Source organism: Mytilus edulis, chromosome 9 (genome assembly GCF_963676685.1).
Source record: "Mytilus edulis chromosome 9, xbMytEdul2.2, whole genome shotgun sequence".
NCBI classification, from domain to species: Eukaryota; Metazoa; Mollusca; class Bivalvia; order Mytilida; family Mytilidae; genus Mytilus; species Mytilus edulis.
Genome location: NC_092352.1, coordinates 10289241 through 10306113, shown reverse-complemented (window position 1 = coordinate 10306113; position 16873 = coordinate 10289241). Strand labels below are relative to the sequence as shown.

Sequence of the window (16873 nt, the reverse complement as noted above, 5' to 3'; positions counted from 1 at the left end):
TGCCGTCAGTTTGTTTTTTAGTCTTGGTCTTTGTTTTTCTTTTTAATTGATTTATTCTTTGCCTTTTTGTATCTTTTCCCCTTTTTTTGAACTTTTATTTTGAATGAAAACCAATTCAGCTAATCTCCAGTAAATCAGAAATTGACAGACTCTACATGAGGTTGCATGGCAACAAGTTTTATTAAGCTAAAAAATATTCTTGAGATTAAACGTTTTAAGAAGAAAAGTTTATATATGAACTTATTCTTACAAGAAGCACATGTTGGATGACATTTTTGTGCTCTAGAAGGATTATCAGTACACGTTCGATTGCATCGTGTTGTTTACTACCATCATGATGACTAGTATAGGCCGGAATAATCGTCTGCTTGACTTTAAGGCCTACCCTTACAAGTTTGTAATTAAAATAAAGTCACCCACGGTCCTAGTAATATTACATACACGGATTTAGTTGTGATTAAGTTTAATAACACTGAACTATTGAAATCTTTGCTTTAAGCATTATATTTCAAACTGTATGTGAATCTATCTTAAGTGCATTACAGTTTCAAAACAAAGTCAGTGTCTTCAGTATGATAGTATGCTTTTGTACAGCATTTCTTCTCAACCGGTTAAGTACCGTTAGGTTTGTTATTAGTAACTGCATGCGAGCATTGAATTTCTTAAATTTATACGGTATATATAATTGCTTATTGTGTGCAGTTTATCCGGCTTGTTATCTATTATATTATTATTTTAGTGTTAACCGTGTTTCATTTTACTGGCTTTTGTCTCGCCTGAGACGAAAGTGTATCCACCAAATTTCCAATAAAATTGATGTACAAATGTAAGCAACTATATATATATGCAACCGTATGGCCTTCAAAAATTAGAAAAAAAACCAATCCGTATAATTGATTAGAAAAGGCCTCGACGTGCAAAATATGAAAGAATATCATTTGAGAAAGCTAGCGATCTAATTTATAACAAAACAGTTTACGAAAAACAAACTAAAGGTTTCTGACTTGGGACCGGCACATAAAGAGTGTAGCGTGGTTAAACATGTCTGTTCAGCCCTATCCTAATCGGGAACAGTGGTGTTACAGAACAACATGAGAACATTTTTTAGTAATGCGTCCGTGCAGCAATCCATTTTTCCGTTCTCTTGTGGAAATCAAGACCTTGACTATGCAGATTCAAACCAAGCTGAAAGGGAACTTGCGAAATCGGCTAGTATGCTAAGCTCTTAATGCCATATTCAGCAAATTCGTAACGGCGGGAGGTATGACTCGGAAAGTTTAATATAAACTTTACACATCGATGGTGGAACCTATTTCATCTTGTCTTCTTTCTCTAGAGCAAAACCAAACCATTTTCAAAAATGTCTTTGAGTTTATTAAAAGTTCGGAAAGATTTCAAATTGTCTAGGTAGCAAACCATGATCGCACACACATCATCATCTAAGTAAAATTTCTTCTCCCCTTTTTTGTCCTTTTTATTTTTTCGTTTGTTTTGTTTTGTTTTTTTTGTTTTTTTTTGTTTTTTTGTTTTTTTTTTTATTATTTGTTTTTTTTGCTGTTATTTTTTTTTTTTTTTTTTGTGTTTCTGTTTTCTAAATAATGATTTATATATTTTTATTTTTGATTTTTTTTCTGTATTATTATTGTTTTCTTTTTCTTCAATTTTCCGTCTTTTGATCCATATTTATATATATATTTACTAAATAGATATACCATTCTATACATGCATGCTCATACATACATTTTTGTATTATATTGCTATAAATGTTAAATGGAGAAGACTTCATAAGTCTGTTTGACTTGTGTCTTATCCATTTTGTACTTTAACAAATAAAATATGTTTAAACTAAACCTATTTCATATTATAAGCAGTGGTATTTGGGGAACACTGAAAATCTTACAAATTTAAAAATGTAATAAGCATTGTTCCGACTAAAGCAGCCAAATGTTTCCATGCAGTAACGGAGAAAAAGAACAAATTCGTCTGTGCGTATCGATCTAGGACTAACTTCTTGTCATACTTAGCAAAAACTAGCATGGCCGGCATACGACTAAAATGCAAATTCGCCCGGACAGATGATATTAGGCTGATTTAAAAAATGGCAAATTGGGCATCGCGTAGTAGAAAAGCCGGGCTGACATTCACAACTAATCAAATGTATAGACGAACTATCACGTATCTGGTACGGGCAATACCGTTGGCTTGAGTATGAAAACAGCAACACGCATTATCTACGACAAATTACTCAATCTAGATTAAAACCATCTTTTGCAATATCTGAACAAAGATAAAAAAAAAACAAAACAACAAAAAAAAAACAAAGCGAATGACAATCAATTAAGAACATACCGATTATATAGTTGACGATAGAAACCGAACACTACATTACACACCACCTTCCACGAACTGTTAGACGTACAATGGGAATTATCTATGAGCGGGGAACTACCGTAAGCTGATATGGGACGGGGCGATATTCCAGACAGCGGCAGATACATGTACCATTAAATGATAGACTGTTAATTTTGTAATTACAAACTCTGTAGCACACGAAATACAATTTTTAATGTTTGTAGTTTATATATAGACATCCGATGCGAACTTTAAAAAAAAAAAGCACTATAGAACTCATCATTGATGGCTTTGACAGAATAAACACAGAGACTATATATATATTGCGCTATACGAATTGTAAATACATAAACATTTTTCTAGCTCATACATTGAATAGATTTATTTTTTTTCGAAGGAGAAGACACTTTTTATGAAATTATAATTTGCAAACTATTTATTCATAACGTGTAGTATTGTTTTTATATATTTACTCATTTCATAGGTAACTGTGATAGTCTCAATTTTTGAAATACTCCAAGTTTGAATACTTTTATTTTATTTTAAAAAGATAAATTCAATTGATTTTTTTTATCAACTTTATCAAAATATTGGCATTTTTATAAAGATTTTTACTTTGTTTACTTGATGATGAAAAAAAGAGCTGTATTTATTTCTGATAATACGTAGCAGGTTTATATAGAAATTTGGTTTTCGGTCAGATTTTAATATCGGGGCAATCAGTTACGGTTTTAGGTAAAAACCACTGGATTATATAAGAAATTCATGAGGAGACCAGTTAATCCCATAATGAATAAACTTTCCAAAATAAACCGAAATGAATGACTAAATTGGTGACAATTATTACAAGAATCGATGGATCGATTAAGTATAATATCTGGAGCACTGTTTTTTACAGCTGATGTCTTTGCAGTGGCAAGTTTGGCCATGCCAAGGTGGATTGTTTCAGATATCGGAGGTATAAATAATGACAACACAACTCGAAACTGTCAAATTATAGCATGTCAAATGTTTATCTGTTGTGTTTGCAGATAATTCTTAAACTGTTTTATTATTTATGCTGCTTTTGGTTGCTCTGGTCAAGCATGTTTTTACTTCATTCTAAATTTGTTGATTATTTTTATTGCATGCTATGTATGTGAGATTCAACTTTGTATTACAGGTTGTTTTATATGTCAAAATGCACTGTTTTTATGTTATTTATATGTTTTTATATTCGGTCAAAAGCTCCTTAGAGCTTGTGTTGCTTATTTGTACTCATGCCGAATCAAAATAAAGTTTTCTTATCTTATCTTATCTTATCTTATCTTATCTTATCTTATCTTATCTTATCTTATCTTATCTTATCTTATGTTTATTAAACGAATAAACCACAACAGGTACTTTTAGGTATCTAAACTGTTAGATACCATATATAGGTTCAGAAAATAGAAAAATGTCATCGAAACAAAACTGAATTGTGACTTTTTGTCCTGTGACTTTCTGTCCTACATTCAATAATTCAGTCCCTCCAAGTAATAGATCTCACCTTCTTATGAGGGACTGAATGCTTATTATACTAAAAACTGTACATGAATTCTGGATTTTGATTGGTATCCTGTAGGAGAGATGTCAGAAATGACCAATCAGCTGTATGCTCAAATTTATCGAGATAGGAACCGAACTAATATTACTATTAACAAGAGATATTTGTTAAATTTTACTTAAAAGTATGATTTAACCAAATATCAATTTGTGACACACATGCAAGTTACTTGCATGTTCTTTGGCATGTACATGTAGGCTTAAAATCAGTACTAGTTAGGAAAAAAATACTTACCTTTTATGATACAAAATGTAGTTAAAGATCCTTTTTGTAAATAATGAAAATGGTAATGTAGTAATCTTTCTAATTGTAGGTCGAACATATATTGGACTTTTGAAATCCTGTCTAGAAATGTATGGACAACAGCAGAGTGAGATGTGTTTTACACCTTCCCCTATCCGTGCTGAATGGATACTGACATTTATCTGTATAATTCTTGGTATAATGTGTGTCACAACAACCATAATATTACTAATTATATCTCACTGGAAATATCGAGTGATGAAACATGCAAGATGGCTTGGATTTGCTGCCAGTAAGTATTCTAGTAGTGTTTCCTTGGCGAATACAGCACACTAACATGTTCATGTGCCTTTCCTAAGTCAGGAACCTTACTAGTGATTGTCTTTAGATTGAATTTTTATGCTCCATTTATGGGCATTATTTTTTCTGGTCTGTGTGTCTGTTTGTTCGTCCGTTCCTCCTGCTTCAGGTTACAGTTTTTGGTCGAGGAATTTATTGATGAAGTTGAAGTCCAATCTTTCTAATTTTAATGCCAAATGAGAGATTTTACCTTATTTTCACAGTCCACTGAACATAGAAAATGATAGTGTGGATGGGGCATCCATGTACTAGGGACACATTCTTGTTTAGACTTAGTTAAAATTAACCAGTAATATCAAAACTTAGCAGGAATCTTTCAAATAATAATATTTTGGTTCTGATCAAATGAAAAACATGGCTGTCAGAGGCAATCTTTGATTTTGATTTGAAAACAACTGTATGGACAAACATTTCAAACTTTAAGAGATCAATGCAAAACAAAGGCTGAAGCTAACTTTGTCAAAGAGTTTAATACTTCTTATTAAAGTTAAAATTCTAAAATTTTAGGCGTTAGTTGATATTATAAATATATATCAGGTGAGTGACTTAGGCTTCTTGTCATTAGTACTTTTTGTAAAAAAAATAACATACATATTGAATGGTACCAATTTTGCCGTACCAGATGAGCATTTTGACAATCAAGGTCTCTTGGTAAAGCTGCTCTATTATTATTTTTCCATGTGTCAGGCTTTATTATGAATGCATATTTTCAATATAGTAGCTTGCATAAATGCTGTTCCTTACATATGCTTTTCTTCATATTTTCAGTGATTCTGTTCTGTAAAGCTGCAGTAGTATTTCCTATAGGATTTAATATGGATCAGATTGGTGGAGAGCCGTATCAGTTGCCTAATAATTACCAAGTTGGAATCTCATATATCTTTTTTGTTCTGGCTTTATGGATAACTGTTGTATCAGAACTTTTTGCCAGTAAAGTCTGCTTACCACATTTCTAGAACTAATGTTTCTAACATTGTTGCATGAACAAAAGAAAAGCAAGCCTATCTTTACATCATGTACATGGTTAAAAAAAATAATAATTGGTGTAATTTTCCAAGATCCCTTCTTAAGAGTGTGTCAATCAGCAGGACTGGAATACACTTGGTAGAGCACATGAGCAGTTGAAAAAAAATCCAGAAGTTAAAGTTTATAGTTAAACTGTTTATGAACGGCAATCAGCATCAGAACAGATTAGCGACATGCTATTCCCTATATATGTGAACAATCAGATTGTCATGTTTGAATACAATGTATAATTATTTTGTATATAGATCAAGTAGAATTGTAATATTGAAATGCATTTAATATATGTACATGTATTCTCTAGTTATATAATCAAAAATGCTACTTTTAAAAATGAAATTAATGAGAAAATAATCTTGACTTTACGGGAGATGTGCAATAGACATCATTCAATTAAATTTGATTTTGTTGTGTACGAATAGCATTGAAGTAATAAAATTATACAGATATAGTAACAAATTGTGATTTTATCTGTGATTATACATTAACGTCTGAAGTCAACATTAAGGACAGTACCAGTTCAGATTGGAAATAAGTGGTGACATAAAAGATATATGATTGCATTGTTTTGAATAAACCTTCTCAAGATTAGCTGGTCAATTGATATCAAATGATCTCAAATGTACAAAACCTCAAGATAAGTTGGACAATTGAAATCAAATGAACAAAACCTCAAGATAAGCTAGACAATTGTAATCAAATGAACAAAACCTCAAGATAAGCTAGACAATTGTAATCAAATGAACAAAACCTCAAGATAAGCTAGACAATTGTAATCAAATGTACAAAACCTCAAGATAAGCTAGACAATTGTAATCAAATGAACAAAACCTCAAGACAATCTGGACAATTGTAATCAAATGAACAAAACCTCAAGATAAGCTGGACAATTGTAATCAAATGAACAAAACCTCAAGATAAGCTGGACAATTGTAATCAAATGAACAAAACCTCAAGATAAGCTAGACAATTGTAATCAGATGAACAAAACCTCAAGATAAGCTAGACAATTGTAATCAGATGTACAAAACCTCAAGATAAGGTGGACAATTGTAATCAAATGAACAAAACCTCAAGATAAGGTGGACAATTGTAATCAAATGAACAAAACCTCAAGATAAGCTAGACAATTGTAATCAAATGAACAAAACCTCAAGATAAGCTAGACAATTGTAATCAAATGAACAAAACCTCAAGATAAGCTGGACAATTGTAATCAAATGAACAAAACCTCAAGATAAGCTGGACAATTGTAATCAAATGAACAAAACCTCAAGATAAGCTGGACAATTGTAATCAAATGAACAAAACCTCAAGATAAGCTGGACAATTGTAATCAAATGTACAAAACCTCAGGATAAGCTGGACAATTGTAATCAAATGAACAAAACCTCAAGATAAGCTAGACAATTGTAATCAAATGTACAAAACCTCAAGATAAGCTAGACAATTGTAATCAAATGAACAAAACCTCAAGACAAGCTGGACAATTGTAATCAAATGAACAAAACCTCAAGATAAGCTGGACAATTGTAATCAAATGAACAAAACCTCAAGATAAGCTGGACAATTGTAATCAAATGAACAAAACCTCAAGATAAGCTAGACAATTGTAATCAGATGAACAAAACCTCAAGATAAGCTAGACAATTGTAATCAGATGTACAAAACCTCAAGATAAGGTGGACAATTGTAATCAAATGAACAAAACCTCAAGATAAGGTGGACAATTGTAATCAAATGAACAAAACCTCAAGATAAGCTAGACAATTGTAATCAAATGAACAAAACCTCAAGATAAGCTAGACAATTGTAATCAAATGAACAAAACCTCAAGATAAGCTGGACAATTGTAATCAAATGAACAAAACCTCAAGATAAGCTGGACAATTGTAATCAAATGAACAAAACCTCAAGATAAGCTGGACAATTGTAATCAAATGTACAAAACCTCAGGATAAGCTGGACAATTGTAATCAAATGAACAAAACCTCAAGATAAGCTAGACAATTGTAATCAAATGTACAAAACCTCAAGATAAGCTGGACAATTGTAATCAAATGTACAAAACCTCAAGATAAGCTGGACAATTGTAATCAAATGAACAAAACCTCAAGATAAGCTGGACAATTGTAATCAAATGAACAAAACCTCAAGATAAGCTGGACAATTGTAATCAAATGAACAAAACCTCAAGATAAGCTGGACAATTGTAATCAAATGTATAAAACCTCAAGATAAGCTGGACAATTGTAATCAAATGAACAAAACCTCAAGATAAGATAGACAATTGTAATCAAATGTACAAAACCTCAAGATAAGCTAGACAATTGTAATCAAATGAACAAAACATCAAGATAAGCTGGACAATTGTAATCAAATGAACAAAACATCAAGATAAGCTGGACAATTGTAATCAAATGAACAAAACTTCAAGATAAGCTGGACAATTGTAATCAAATGAACAAAACCTCAAGATAAGCTGGACAATTGTAATCAAATGTACAAAACCTCAAGATAAGCTGGACAATTGTAATCAAATGTACAAAACCTCAAGATAAGCTAGACAATTGTAATCAAATGAACAAAACCTCAAGATAAGCTAGACAATTGTAATCAAATGAACAAAACCTCAAGATAAGCTAGACAATTGTAATCAAATGTACAAAACCTCAAGATAAGCTGGACAATTGTAATCAAATGAACAAAACCTCAAGATAAGCTGGACAATTGTAATCAAATGAACAAAACCTCAAGATAAGCTGGACAATTGTAATCAAATGAACAAAACCTCAAGATAAGCTGGACAATTGTAATCAAATGTACAAAACCTCAAGCTGGACAATTGTAATCAAATACACAAAACCTCAAGATAAGCTAGACAATTGTAATCAAATGTACAAAACCTCAAGATAAGCTGGACAATTGTAATCAAATGAACAAAACCTCAAGATAAGCTGGACAATTGTAATCAAATGTATAAAACCTCAAGATAAGCTGAACAATTGTAATCAAATGAACAAAACCTCAAGATAAGTTGGACAATTGTAATCAAATGTACAAAACCTCAAGATAAGTTGGACAATTGTAATCAAATGAACAAAACCTCAAGATAAGATAGACAATTGTAATCAAATGTACAAAACCTCAAGATAAGCTAGACAATTGTAATCAAATGAACAAAACATCAAGATAAGCTGGACAATTGTAATCAAATGAACAAAACTTCAAGATAAGCTGGACAATTGTAATCAAATGAACAAAACCTCAAGATAAGCTGGACAATTGTAATCAAATGTACAAAACCTCAAGATAAGCTGGACAATTGTAATCAAATGTACAAAACCTCAAGATAAGCTAGACAATTGTAATCAAATGAACAAAACCTCAAGATAAGCTAGACAATTGTAATCAAATGAACAAAACCTCAAGATAAGCTAGACAATTGTAATCAAATGTACAAAACCTCAAGATAAGCTGGACAATTGTAATCAAATGAACAAAACCTCAAGATAAGCTGGACAATTGTAATCAAATGAACAAAACCTCAAGATAAGCTGGACAATTGTAATCAAATGAACAAAACCTCAAGATAAGCTGGACAATTGTAATCAAATGTACAAAACCTCAAGCTGGACAATTGTAATCAAATACACAAAACCTCAAGATAAGCTAGACAATTGTAATCAAATGTACAAAACCTCAAGATAAGCTGGACAATTGTAATCAAATGAACAAAACCTCAAGATAAGCTGGACAATTGTAATCAAATGAACAAAACCTCAGGATAAGCTGGACAATTGTAATCAAATGAACAAAACCTCAAGATAAGCTAGACAATTGTAATCAAACGTACAAAACCTCAAGATAAGCTAGACAATTGTAATCAAATGAACAAAACCTCAAGATAAGCTGTGATTGACAACATATTTGTTACGTTGGGGATTTTTTCTTCACCAAACAATCGGTATTCCTATTGGAGTCAAATATACTTCGCTTCTGGCAGACTGGTACTTTTATTTATATTAGGCTGACTTCCTTAAGGAGCTTCGTAAAAAGAATGAAAGAAGTTAGCATTATCTTACTTTTTAGTTTTGCATTATTGGATGCATTTAACAGTCACCAAATTTTAAACATAAAGTGAGAGAACATCATATATAAAGCTAAATGTGAAGTTAAAAGGATACTGCTAACTTCTTTTCTTTATTCCTAAGAAGTTTCTCAGAGCTGTATGAAATAAGTCTCATGTGAATGAAGGAACGATCCGGCATGAAGAGATAGTTCTCGTGAGAATGCCGATTGTTTGTTAAAAAAAACTACCATCTAAACGTAACAAAAATGTTGTCAATTAAGAAATCTGGCATATTGAAAATGTCGGTTTCCGAGAATTTTTGTTTGAATCGGAATTAATTTTACAAAGTAGGATTTATCACTCATGAAGAAACGATACTTGTTAGTACAATGGCAATTCTTTTTTTATGAAACAAAGCAGGACGAACACTTTCAATTTGTCTTTGGGGCTGGAATGGGAAATATTTTTGTAAAGTGTAGAAAATTCAGATGTGTTAAGACTTTTGTACGACGAAAGAGTATTAGTATATATATAAATAAAGGATCTTTGGAATTTTGTAAGTATCCACATCTGATTATGAGCAAGAACACAGATTTGAATTAAAAAAATCACGTATCCCAAGTTTAAGGGACTGTCTTGAATGTTATACAGATAGAAATGAAATGAAATATAACATAAGATCATAAAAATGTAAAACTAGCTTGAAAATTTGCTGCATCATAGTACCGACGATGATATGATTTTGCATTTTGACTAAAGCTATAGTAGTAAAAACCGTTGAAAATTCATATCGATCTAGGTCATCGACATATCATCCTAATGTTTAGATAAGTGGATTTATGAAAGATTGATAAATGAAAAGAAAGACTATTTGACTTCAATTCTACAATAAAGTAACTACGTAATACCAATTGCCAGTTTGATGTAACACATGTAGATCAAGAATCCCTTTTTTTTAAACTTGATAGTTTAAATTTGAATACAAGTACAGGTATAAAACACATTTAAACCAGATTCATCAAAGATGGCCCAAAACGCTGGCCAAACCGATACATTATTTGATGAACCAATCTATTGAAACTTGAAATGTCAAATGAATTGCAAAAGACAATTCACGTTTGTGCAATCAATTCCTTATTCAGTTTTCGACCTAAAAACTTAAGAAAAGTTTTGCAGACATATTGAAGTTTAGAAGTTGTTTGAGAAATTTCGTTTCAATGTCCCAGTGAACAAATTTTGTTGAAGACGAAACCTTTGTTGTGAGTTACCAGCTCCTGTTACTGGTTTCAATCCAGATCAAGAAAGTTTGCGCACCTGCCGAAGCTATACATCTCCCATTATGGAGTCATTTACAAATTTAATATGCTGCGTAAAATTTTTACGTCTATCGTGCAGCCACCTCCTGTTTTCCGATGCTTTTAAATTTAAAAAATTTTCAATTTCAAGGAAAATATTCGTCAAAGTGTTTTTGACCTCCACGGAAGGGAACGATTTTATATGATGAGTTGTAGCGTTTCAGTTTTCATCATTTGGTCTTTGGTAGAGCCAGAGACATATAATTATGTATTATATGTCTCTGGTAGAGCTATCTCATTTGCAATGATACCACATCTTCATATCTTCAGATAGTTGCTGTATTCGTTATATATTAGTAAATCAACTAATGCCTGTATTAAGTCAGGAAATGACAATTGCAATCCATTCGTTTATACAATGTGTTTGAGCTTTTGATTTTATCATTTTATTAGGGACTTTCCGTTTTGAATTTTCCTCGGAGCTCGGTATTTTTTGTTTTCTTTTTTCTTGTACATGTTGTTAATGAATTGTGCCCGGCATGTTTTTCATGTTACATATTTTTTTAATTAACTAGAGGTAGAGGGTACTTTAAAGTATAAATAAATATAGAAACAATATTAAAAGAATGAGAGAATACTTTCTAATACATTTACTGATAACTATATATATATCTATGTAATTTGTTACATCTATAAGCTGCGAACTTTATACAACAAGATCAGATTGATTTTGTATTTTCCTTTGTTTGTTAAATTTACAGTTCACATATTTTTATATGTTTTAATTTCAAAATGGATTAAAGGCAATTGGTTTAACATCCCAAAATTTTCATTTTGTATGTAGCTTTCCAGTTTTAGAAATAATTTCATGTGAATGGCATCCTATATATAATACTGCAGAAAGTCCTTCCATGGAAATGGCGAGGGGATGATGGATATTCCGAACCTATGACCTTGGTATTGTAGATGGTCAGTAGATGACCATTGTTGTCCAGTATGTGTAGTTTATAATTGCATTGCTCAGCCACAATAACATTGTCTAGAGGTGTGGTTACCACTGACGTGGGATCAAACTTGTTGACTGAAGGATGTCCGGTATAGATGCTGATGACATCTTCATTCTTTAGTACAAATACTCGTGAAAAAGGGAAATTCTGTACCACAAAAATTTCACCATTCCGGGTACTGGTTATTGACCGAATAGCTCCATCAAACAAACGTTTATTGTTCATATCATTTGTATATATTGTTAGATAGTTTCCACTTGTATCCATAGCAGTAACCCATTTCTGTCCACCAACAACCACTTTTCCATCTTTTGTCTCATGCACACTCGACAGATTATTTATGTCCTCACAGTATACAGAATCTGTCACTTTATTAGATCGAGCCTCGATCTGCTTCAATCCTGGTTCGCTTGTCGCCAGTAGAATATCATTGGTAAGTGTAACAGCTATATCCCATACATCCATTTTATAACTTGATATTATCCTCAATTTATCTCCTACAAGTTTGATACTTTGTAATGCTGTATGGGATGTAATGGGATGGCAATCTGCATCCTTATTTCCATTACCAATCCATAAGGAACGATCCAAGGACTGGATACAGCCAAAAATCTAATATACAGCATTTTGGTCTGGTATTCTTTTATGTATACCAGTTTAAAATTAGTTCGAAACGTGTTTATTCCAGCCTTGTGAGGAACAGAGATTGAAATCATTGCTGTGTCTTGTTTGTTTGCTTTTTTGCCTAGCTGACCCACTTTTTTGCCTTGTTGACCCAGTTTTTTGTATTTATATTGCTGATCCACTTCCGCGCCTTGTTGACTCCTGTATTTGTAGTGTTGACCCGCTCCCGTACCTTGTTCACTCGCGTCCTTGTATCCTTGACCCACTTCCGTGCATTGTTAACTCACGTTTTTGTATTGTTGACCCACTTCCGTGCCTTGTTGACTCACGTCTTTGTATTGTTGGCTCACTTCCTTGTCTTTTTGGCCCACGTCCTTTATGCCAAGAATTATATGTTCCTTTTCAGACTTGAATTTAGAATGTACATTATCTTTACAGTTACTACACAGTAATAAGCTACAATCCAGACATTTCCATTTTACTTTAGGATCCCCTTCACATAACTGACATAGTATGGGACATTGTTCTTGTGGTAGGGACATTGCCATATTTAAAATAAAATATGCAGCTGTCTTTTTTCAAATTTTAATCAGTAATTACCTAGACCATATATAAGATTAGATAATTTTTATAAGTGTAAAGATGATAATTTAATTATTTGAATAAAACTAGATTGTGGTTTTGGTCAATGCGTAAGCAAACCAACACATTCAAACAAAACACACACGGTAATGGTATTCTACAAGTAATGTGTTTATAATCTATTTCAAGTAACCCGTCATATATAAGAATTACTGTTTTCTTGTGAATACTGATTATCGTTGGTCATGAGCAAGCAGGGCTATTAAATGTGCATACATGTCATGTAGAGTATTAATGGAAAGTCTTAGTATGATACAAGGATTTTACATTGTATGATTATGAAAAAGATTAGTATAAGTATTGCAAATGTTGTTTGTGTAGATAACATGATTGTTTTTTGACTATTTTGATTCGAGTGTTACTAAGGAGTATGATGTAGACGGACTTGCTTGCCTGTCACTAAGGAGTATGATGTAGACGGACTTGCTTGCCTGTCACTAAGGAGTATGATGTAGACGGACTTGCTTGCCTATCACTAAGGAGTATGATGTAGACGGACTTGCTTGCCTGTCGTTACAAATTATAAACCTGGTATCTGATGGTTTGTATTACATACAATTTTGTTCGAAAGTCTTGAAGTACATTATAAATGATTTGAAACCCTTATAAAACTATCTTGAAAGGAATGATGATTGATAAAAAAGTAAAGTAACAAAAATTCCCAACTCCGAGGAAAATTCCCTTATCCAATTAAAAAAACCCAACTTCATAACACATTAAACGAATACATAACAGCTGTTGTATACCTTAATTGGTACAGGCAGTTCCTTCTGTAGAAAATGGTGAATTGAGCATGAAGCAGCCCTCTTTTAATTGTAAGATCCTCTTTAATATTTGTAGCGTGGGATCATATTTTATTTTCATTATTGTTGGCAGAACTAGTGTATGGATGGTTCTTTTACAGTCATATCTCCTGCTGTTCTTGATGGACAAAACATATATGCGACATGATATTATTGATTGTATTTGATCGTTTCAAATTAGTTCTTCACAAAAAGTGCAAAGCAAAATCCTTTTAAACAATACACGAATGATTGAGAAAAAAAAAAAACTAGCAATGTTGAAAAAAAATATTCGATCAGATCCAAGAATAGCTTGAATTTGAAATGTTATTTGTCCAGATAAATGGGGAACTTTATGTTAAGGATGCAATGCCCTATGATGTTGTTCCATAATGAATATATACTCATTAGACCTTTAATTAAAGTTGAAGCTAATCAAATTACATAATTTATCTAAATAACTCGAGGTTGATTTATCAGTAATTAAAAGTTTATTGACATATTTGTTATAACTTATTTATGCATATCATGCAAATGATATAGATGCAGTCCTGATTGTATATTGAATAATTGTCTATTTTAAATATTTCTGATTAACTAATACTTCGTTTTAAATGCCTGAGATCGAAAATAATTTGTAACCTTATTATTTACATTATTATTTAAAAATTATTATTAACTTGTGTATTAAAAACAATTTACATATATGACATATTACAAACAATAAGCCATGGCTTCGTGTTGAAGACTGTACTTTGATCTAAAATGGTTTACTTTCACAAATGGTGACGAGAGTTGTCTCATTAGCACTCAAACCACATCTTATATCTAATAACAGTATGTACAAATAACAATAAATAATATGGTTCTTCGCACTAGAAGACAATCGCTTTTGGCGACTTTTTACATAAATAAAACTTGGCTGTTTTGCATCGGTTTAGATTTTAACATCTAGATGTAACACAAATACAAAAATATATCAAGTAATAGAATACATTACTAAAATGAGGTACAGTCAGTAAACATTTCGATTTTTCATGTTACTTTTAATAAAATAAATCTTTTAAAAAAAATAATTTCGAGATTTTTTCTTCATAATTTTTTATGAAATTTTCAGATTGATTAGAATTTCCCTTGTTTATATATGGATTTTTTTGTTGAATAACCTTTTTAATTTTGTAAATCAAATACGGCGGATGAAGATAATTATGTAACCGTTTCTGGTTATACTCGACCAAAAATATATGGTTTGTTAATGTTTTGATATAAATATTTTTTTAACAATATCCCTTTTTACAATATTTTAGTTAAGACCTGATATAGTTGAATTACAGGAAATTATCACGATGCCAGTCCTTATGAGGACCCCCTAATCCCTTATGTTGTTTTAGTCTAATTATCAAATGTTGGAGAAACGTGACTAAACCATTAACTTGTGTATTAAAAACAATTTACACATATGAGATATTACAAACAATAAGCCATGGCTTCGTGTTGAAGACTGTACTTTGATCAAAAATGGTTTACTTTCACAAATGGTGACGAGAGTTGTCTCATTGGCACTCAAACCACATCTTATATCTAATAACAGTATGTACAAATAACAATAAATTAAGTCAGAAATTTTATGTTTACAAAATATCTTTGCAATAAACTGTTTCTTTATTTAAAAGAAAAAATGTTATATTTTCCTACGTTTTGTGTTTCACCAGACAATAATTCTATTAACCTAAAAGTTGATGGCCTAGACCAGTAATATTTCTTTGTATATTTTACGCAAATAAGTTTATCTGCTACATTGTTGGACGAAATGAAACTTGTCTTATATAACTCTTGAATCACAACAAAATTGAATTTCTTCATATGTTATACATGAAGTAACACCATAACGTCTAGTTTTGATATAAAAAGAGTTATGTGAAGACAAACGAACCCCAGTTGTACATTCTAAATGTTATACAATCTCTTTTTTGTTGATAAATTTCTATTTACAATTTATCTTTATCTTTTTCAGAAGTAGGTAGAAAATTGTTCATTAAGTGCCAAAACTCCGTTAAAGAACTACTGACGACTTCGACAAATCAAACTTATTTAAGTTAAAAAATGTAGTAAGGAAATAATAGGTAATGACTTTATTTAAAGAGGCTGATACAATTAGCATTCACTAATCTACATTGCCCCTCACTAAGAACAAACAGTACAAATATTACAAAGCTTACAATTTGAACATATTATGTAGATGCAATATTCATTCTCACTATACACTGTCTGTAGAACAAGAGAAAATTACATTAATATATGTATATATACATGAAATATAAATCATTAAAATACATGAGTGAGTTGTTGTAAATTATTTACAGTCAAGAAATTTATACATTTTTGTTCAAAAGTGTCGATGTTTTACAACATTTTATTTCATTATTCCAAAGTATTGAGGAGCTATATGCAAAAGATTGCTGCATTGTAGTAATCAGGTGCAATTTTTGTATCTTCCTGATCGTATTTGCTATTGAAGTGCCTATGAGACCTTTTTTAGTTTTAAAGATTTTTTTCAGATATTTAACCTCCTTAAAGAAGTCGTCTTACAATTTTGATGAAATGGGTATAATTTCAATATTTCTGCCCATGTAAAATTTTCTCTACACATATCGGTTTTCATGATAATAGACAAAACTTGCAATTTACCCGTATTTTCTATTTCTAGCTATGTAGCAAGGTGGGGTCATCTGATACATTTTTATCCAGCTTTTACGGAGGGTAGAGCGCTCACAAACAAGTTTTACCCGACATCATTCGTTATGTGCCTGTTCCAATCAAGAAGCCTGTAGTTCAGTGGTTGTCATTGGTTCATGTATGTGCTCTTAGTTTTTCGTAAATTGTTTTGT

The 16873-nt window shown here is 31.5% G+C and overlaps 2 protein-coding genes across 2 annotated transcripts; one reads left to right on the top strand and one right to left on the bottom strand.

Moving 5' to 3' along the window:
* The first annotated feature begins 3079 nt into the window (after nt 1-3079).
* On the top strand, nt 3080-6022 carry LOC139487617 (modulator of smoothened protein-like). The gene is made up of 3 exons (XM_071272532.1): nt 3080-3310; nt 4251-4472; nt 5309-6022. Exons 1-3 carry the CDS (start codon nt 3208-3210, stop codon nt 5494-5496), a joined length of 513 nt encoding a protein of 170 aa, XP_071128633.1. The 5' UTR covers nt 3080-3207; the 3' UTR covers nt 5497-6022.
* Nucleotides 6023-11796: 5774 nt separating this feature from the next.
* LOC139489426 (uncharacterized) lies at nt 11797-13109 on the bottom strand. The gene is made up of 2 exons (XM_071275747.1): nt 12849-13109; nt 11797-12531 (listed from the first exon to the last, which is right to left on the bottom strand). Exons 1-2 carry the CDS (start codon nt 13107-13109, stop codon nt 11797-11799), a joined length of 996 nt encoding a protein of 331 aa, XP_071131848.1.
* Between the last annotated feature and the right edge of the window lie 3764 nt (nt 13110-16873).

Excerpts from the sequence above, each read along its gene's own strand:
- LOC139487617 (XM_071272532.1), top strand. The coding sequence starts at position 3,208 with ATGGATCGATTAAGTATAATATCTGGAGCACTGTTTTTTACAGCTGAT. Across the intron at positions 3,311-4,250 it reads GATTGTTTCAGATATCGGAG|GTCGAACATATATTGGACTT; the intron begins GTATAAATAATG and ends TTCTAATTGTAG. Across the intron at positions 4,473-5,308 it reads ATGGCTTGGATTTGCTGCCA|TGATTCTGTTCTGTAAAGCT; the intron begins GTAAGTATTCTA and ends TCATATTTTCAG.
- LOC139489426 (XM_071275747.1), bottom strand. The coding sequence starts at position 13,109 with ATGGCAATGTCCCTACCACAAGAACAATGTCCCATACTATGTCAGTTA. Across the intron at positions 12,532-12,848 it reads TGGGTCAACAATACAAAAAC|TCCTTGGATCGTTCCTTATG; the intron begins GTGAGTTAACAA and ends GGCTGTATCCAG.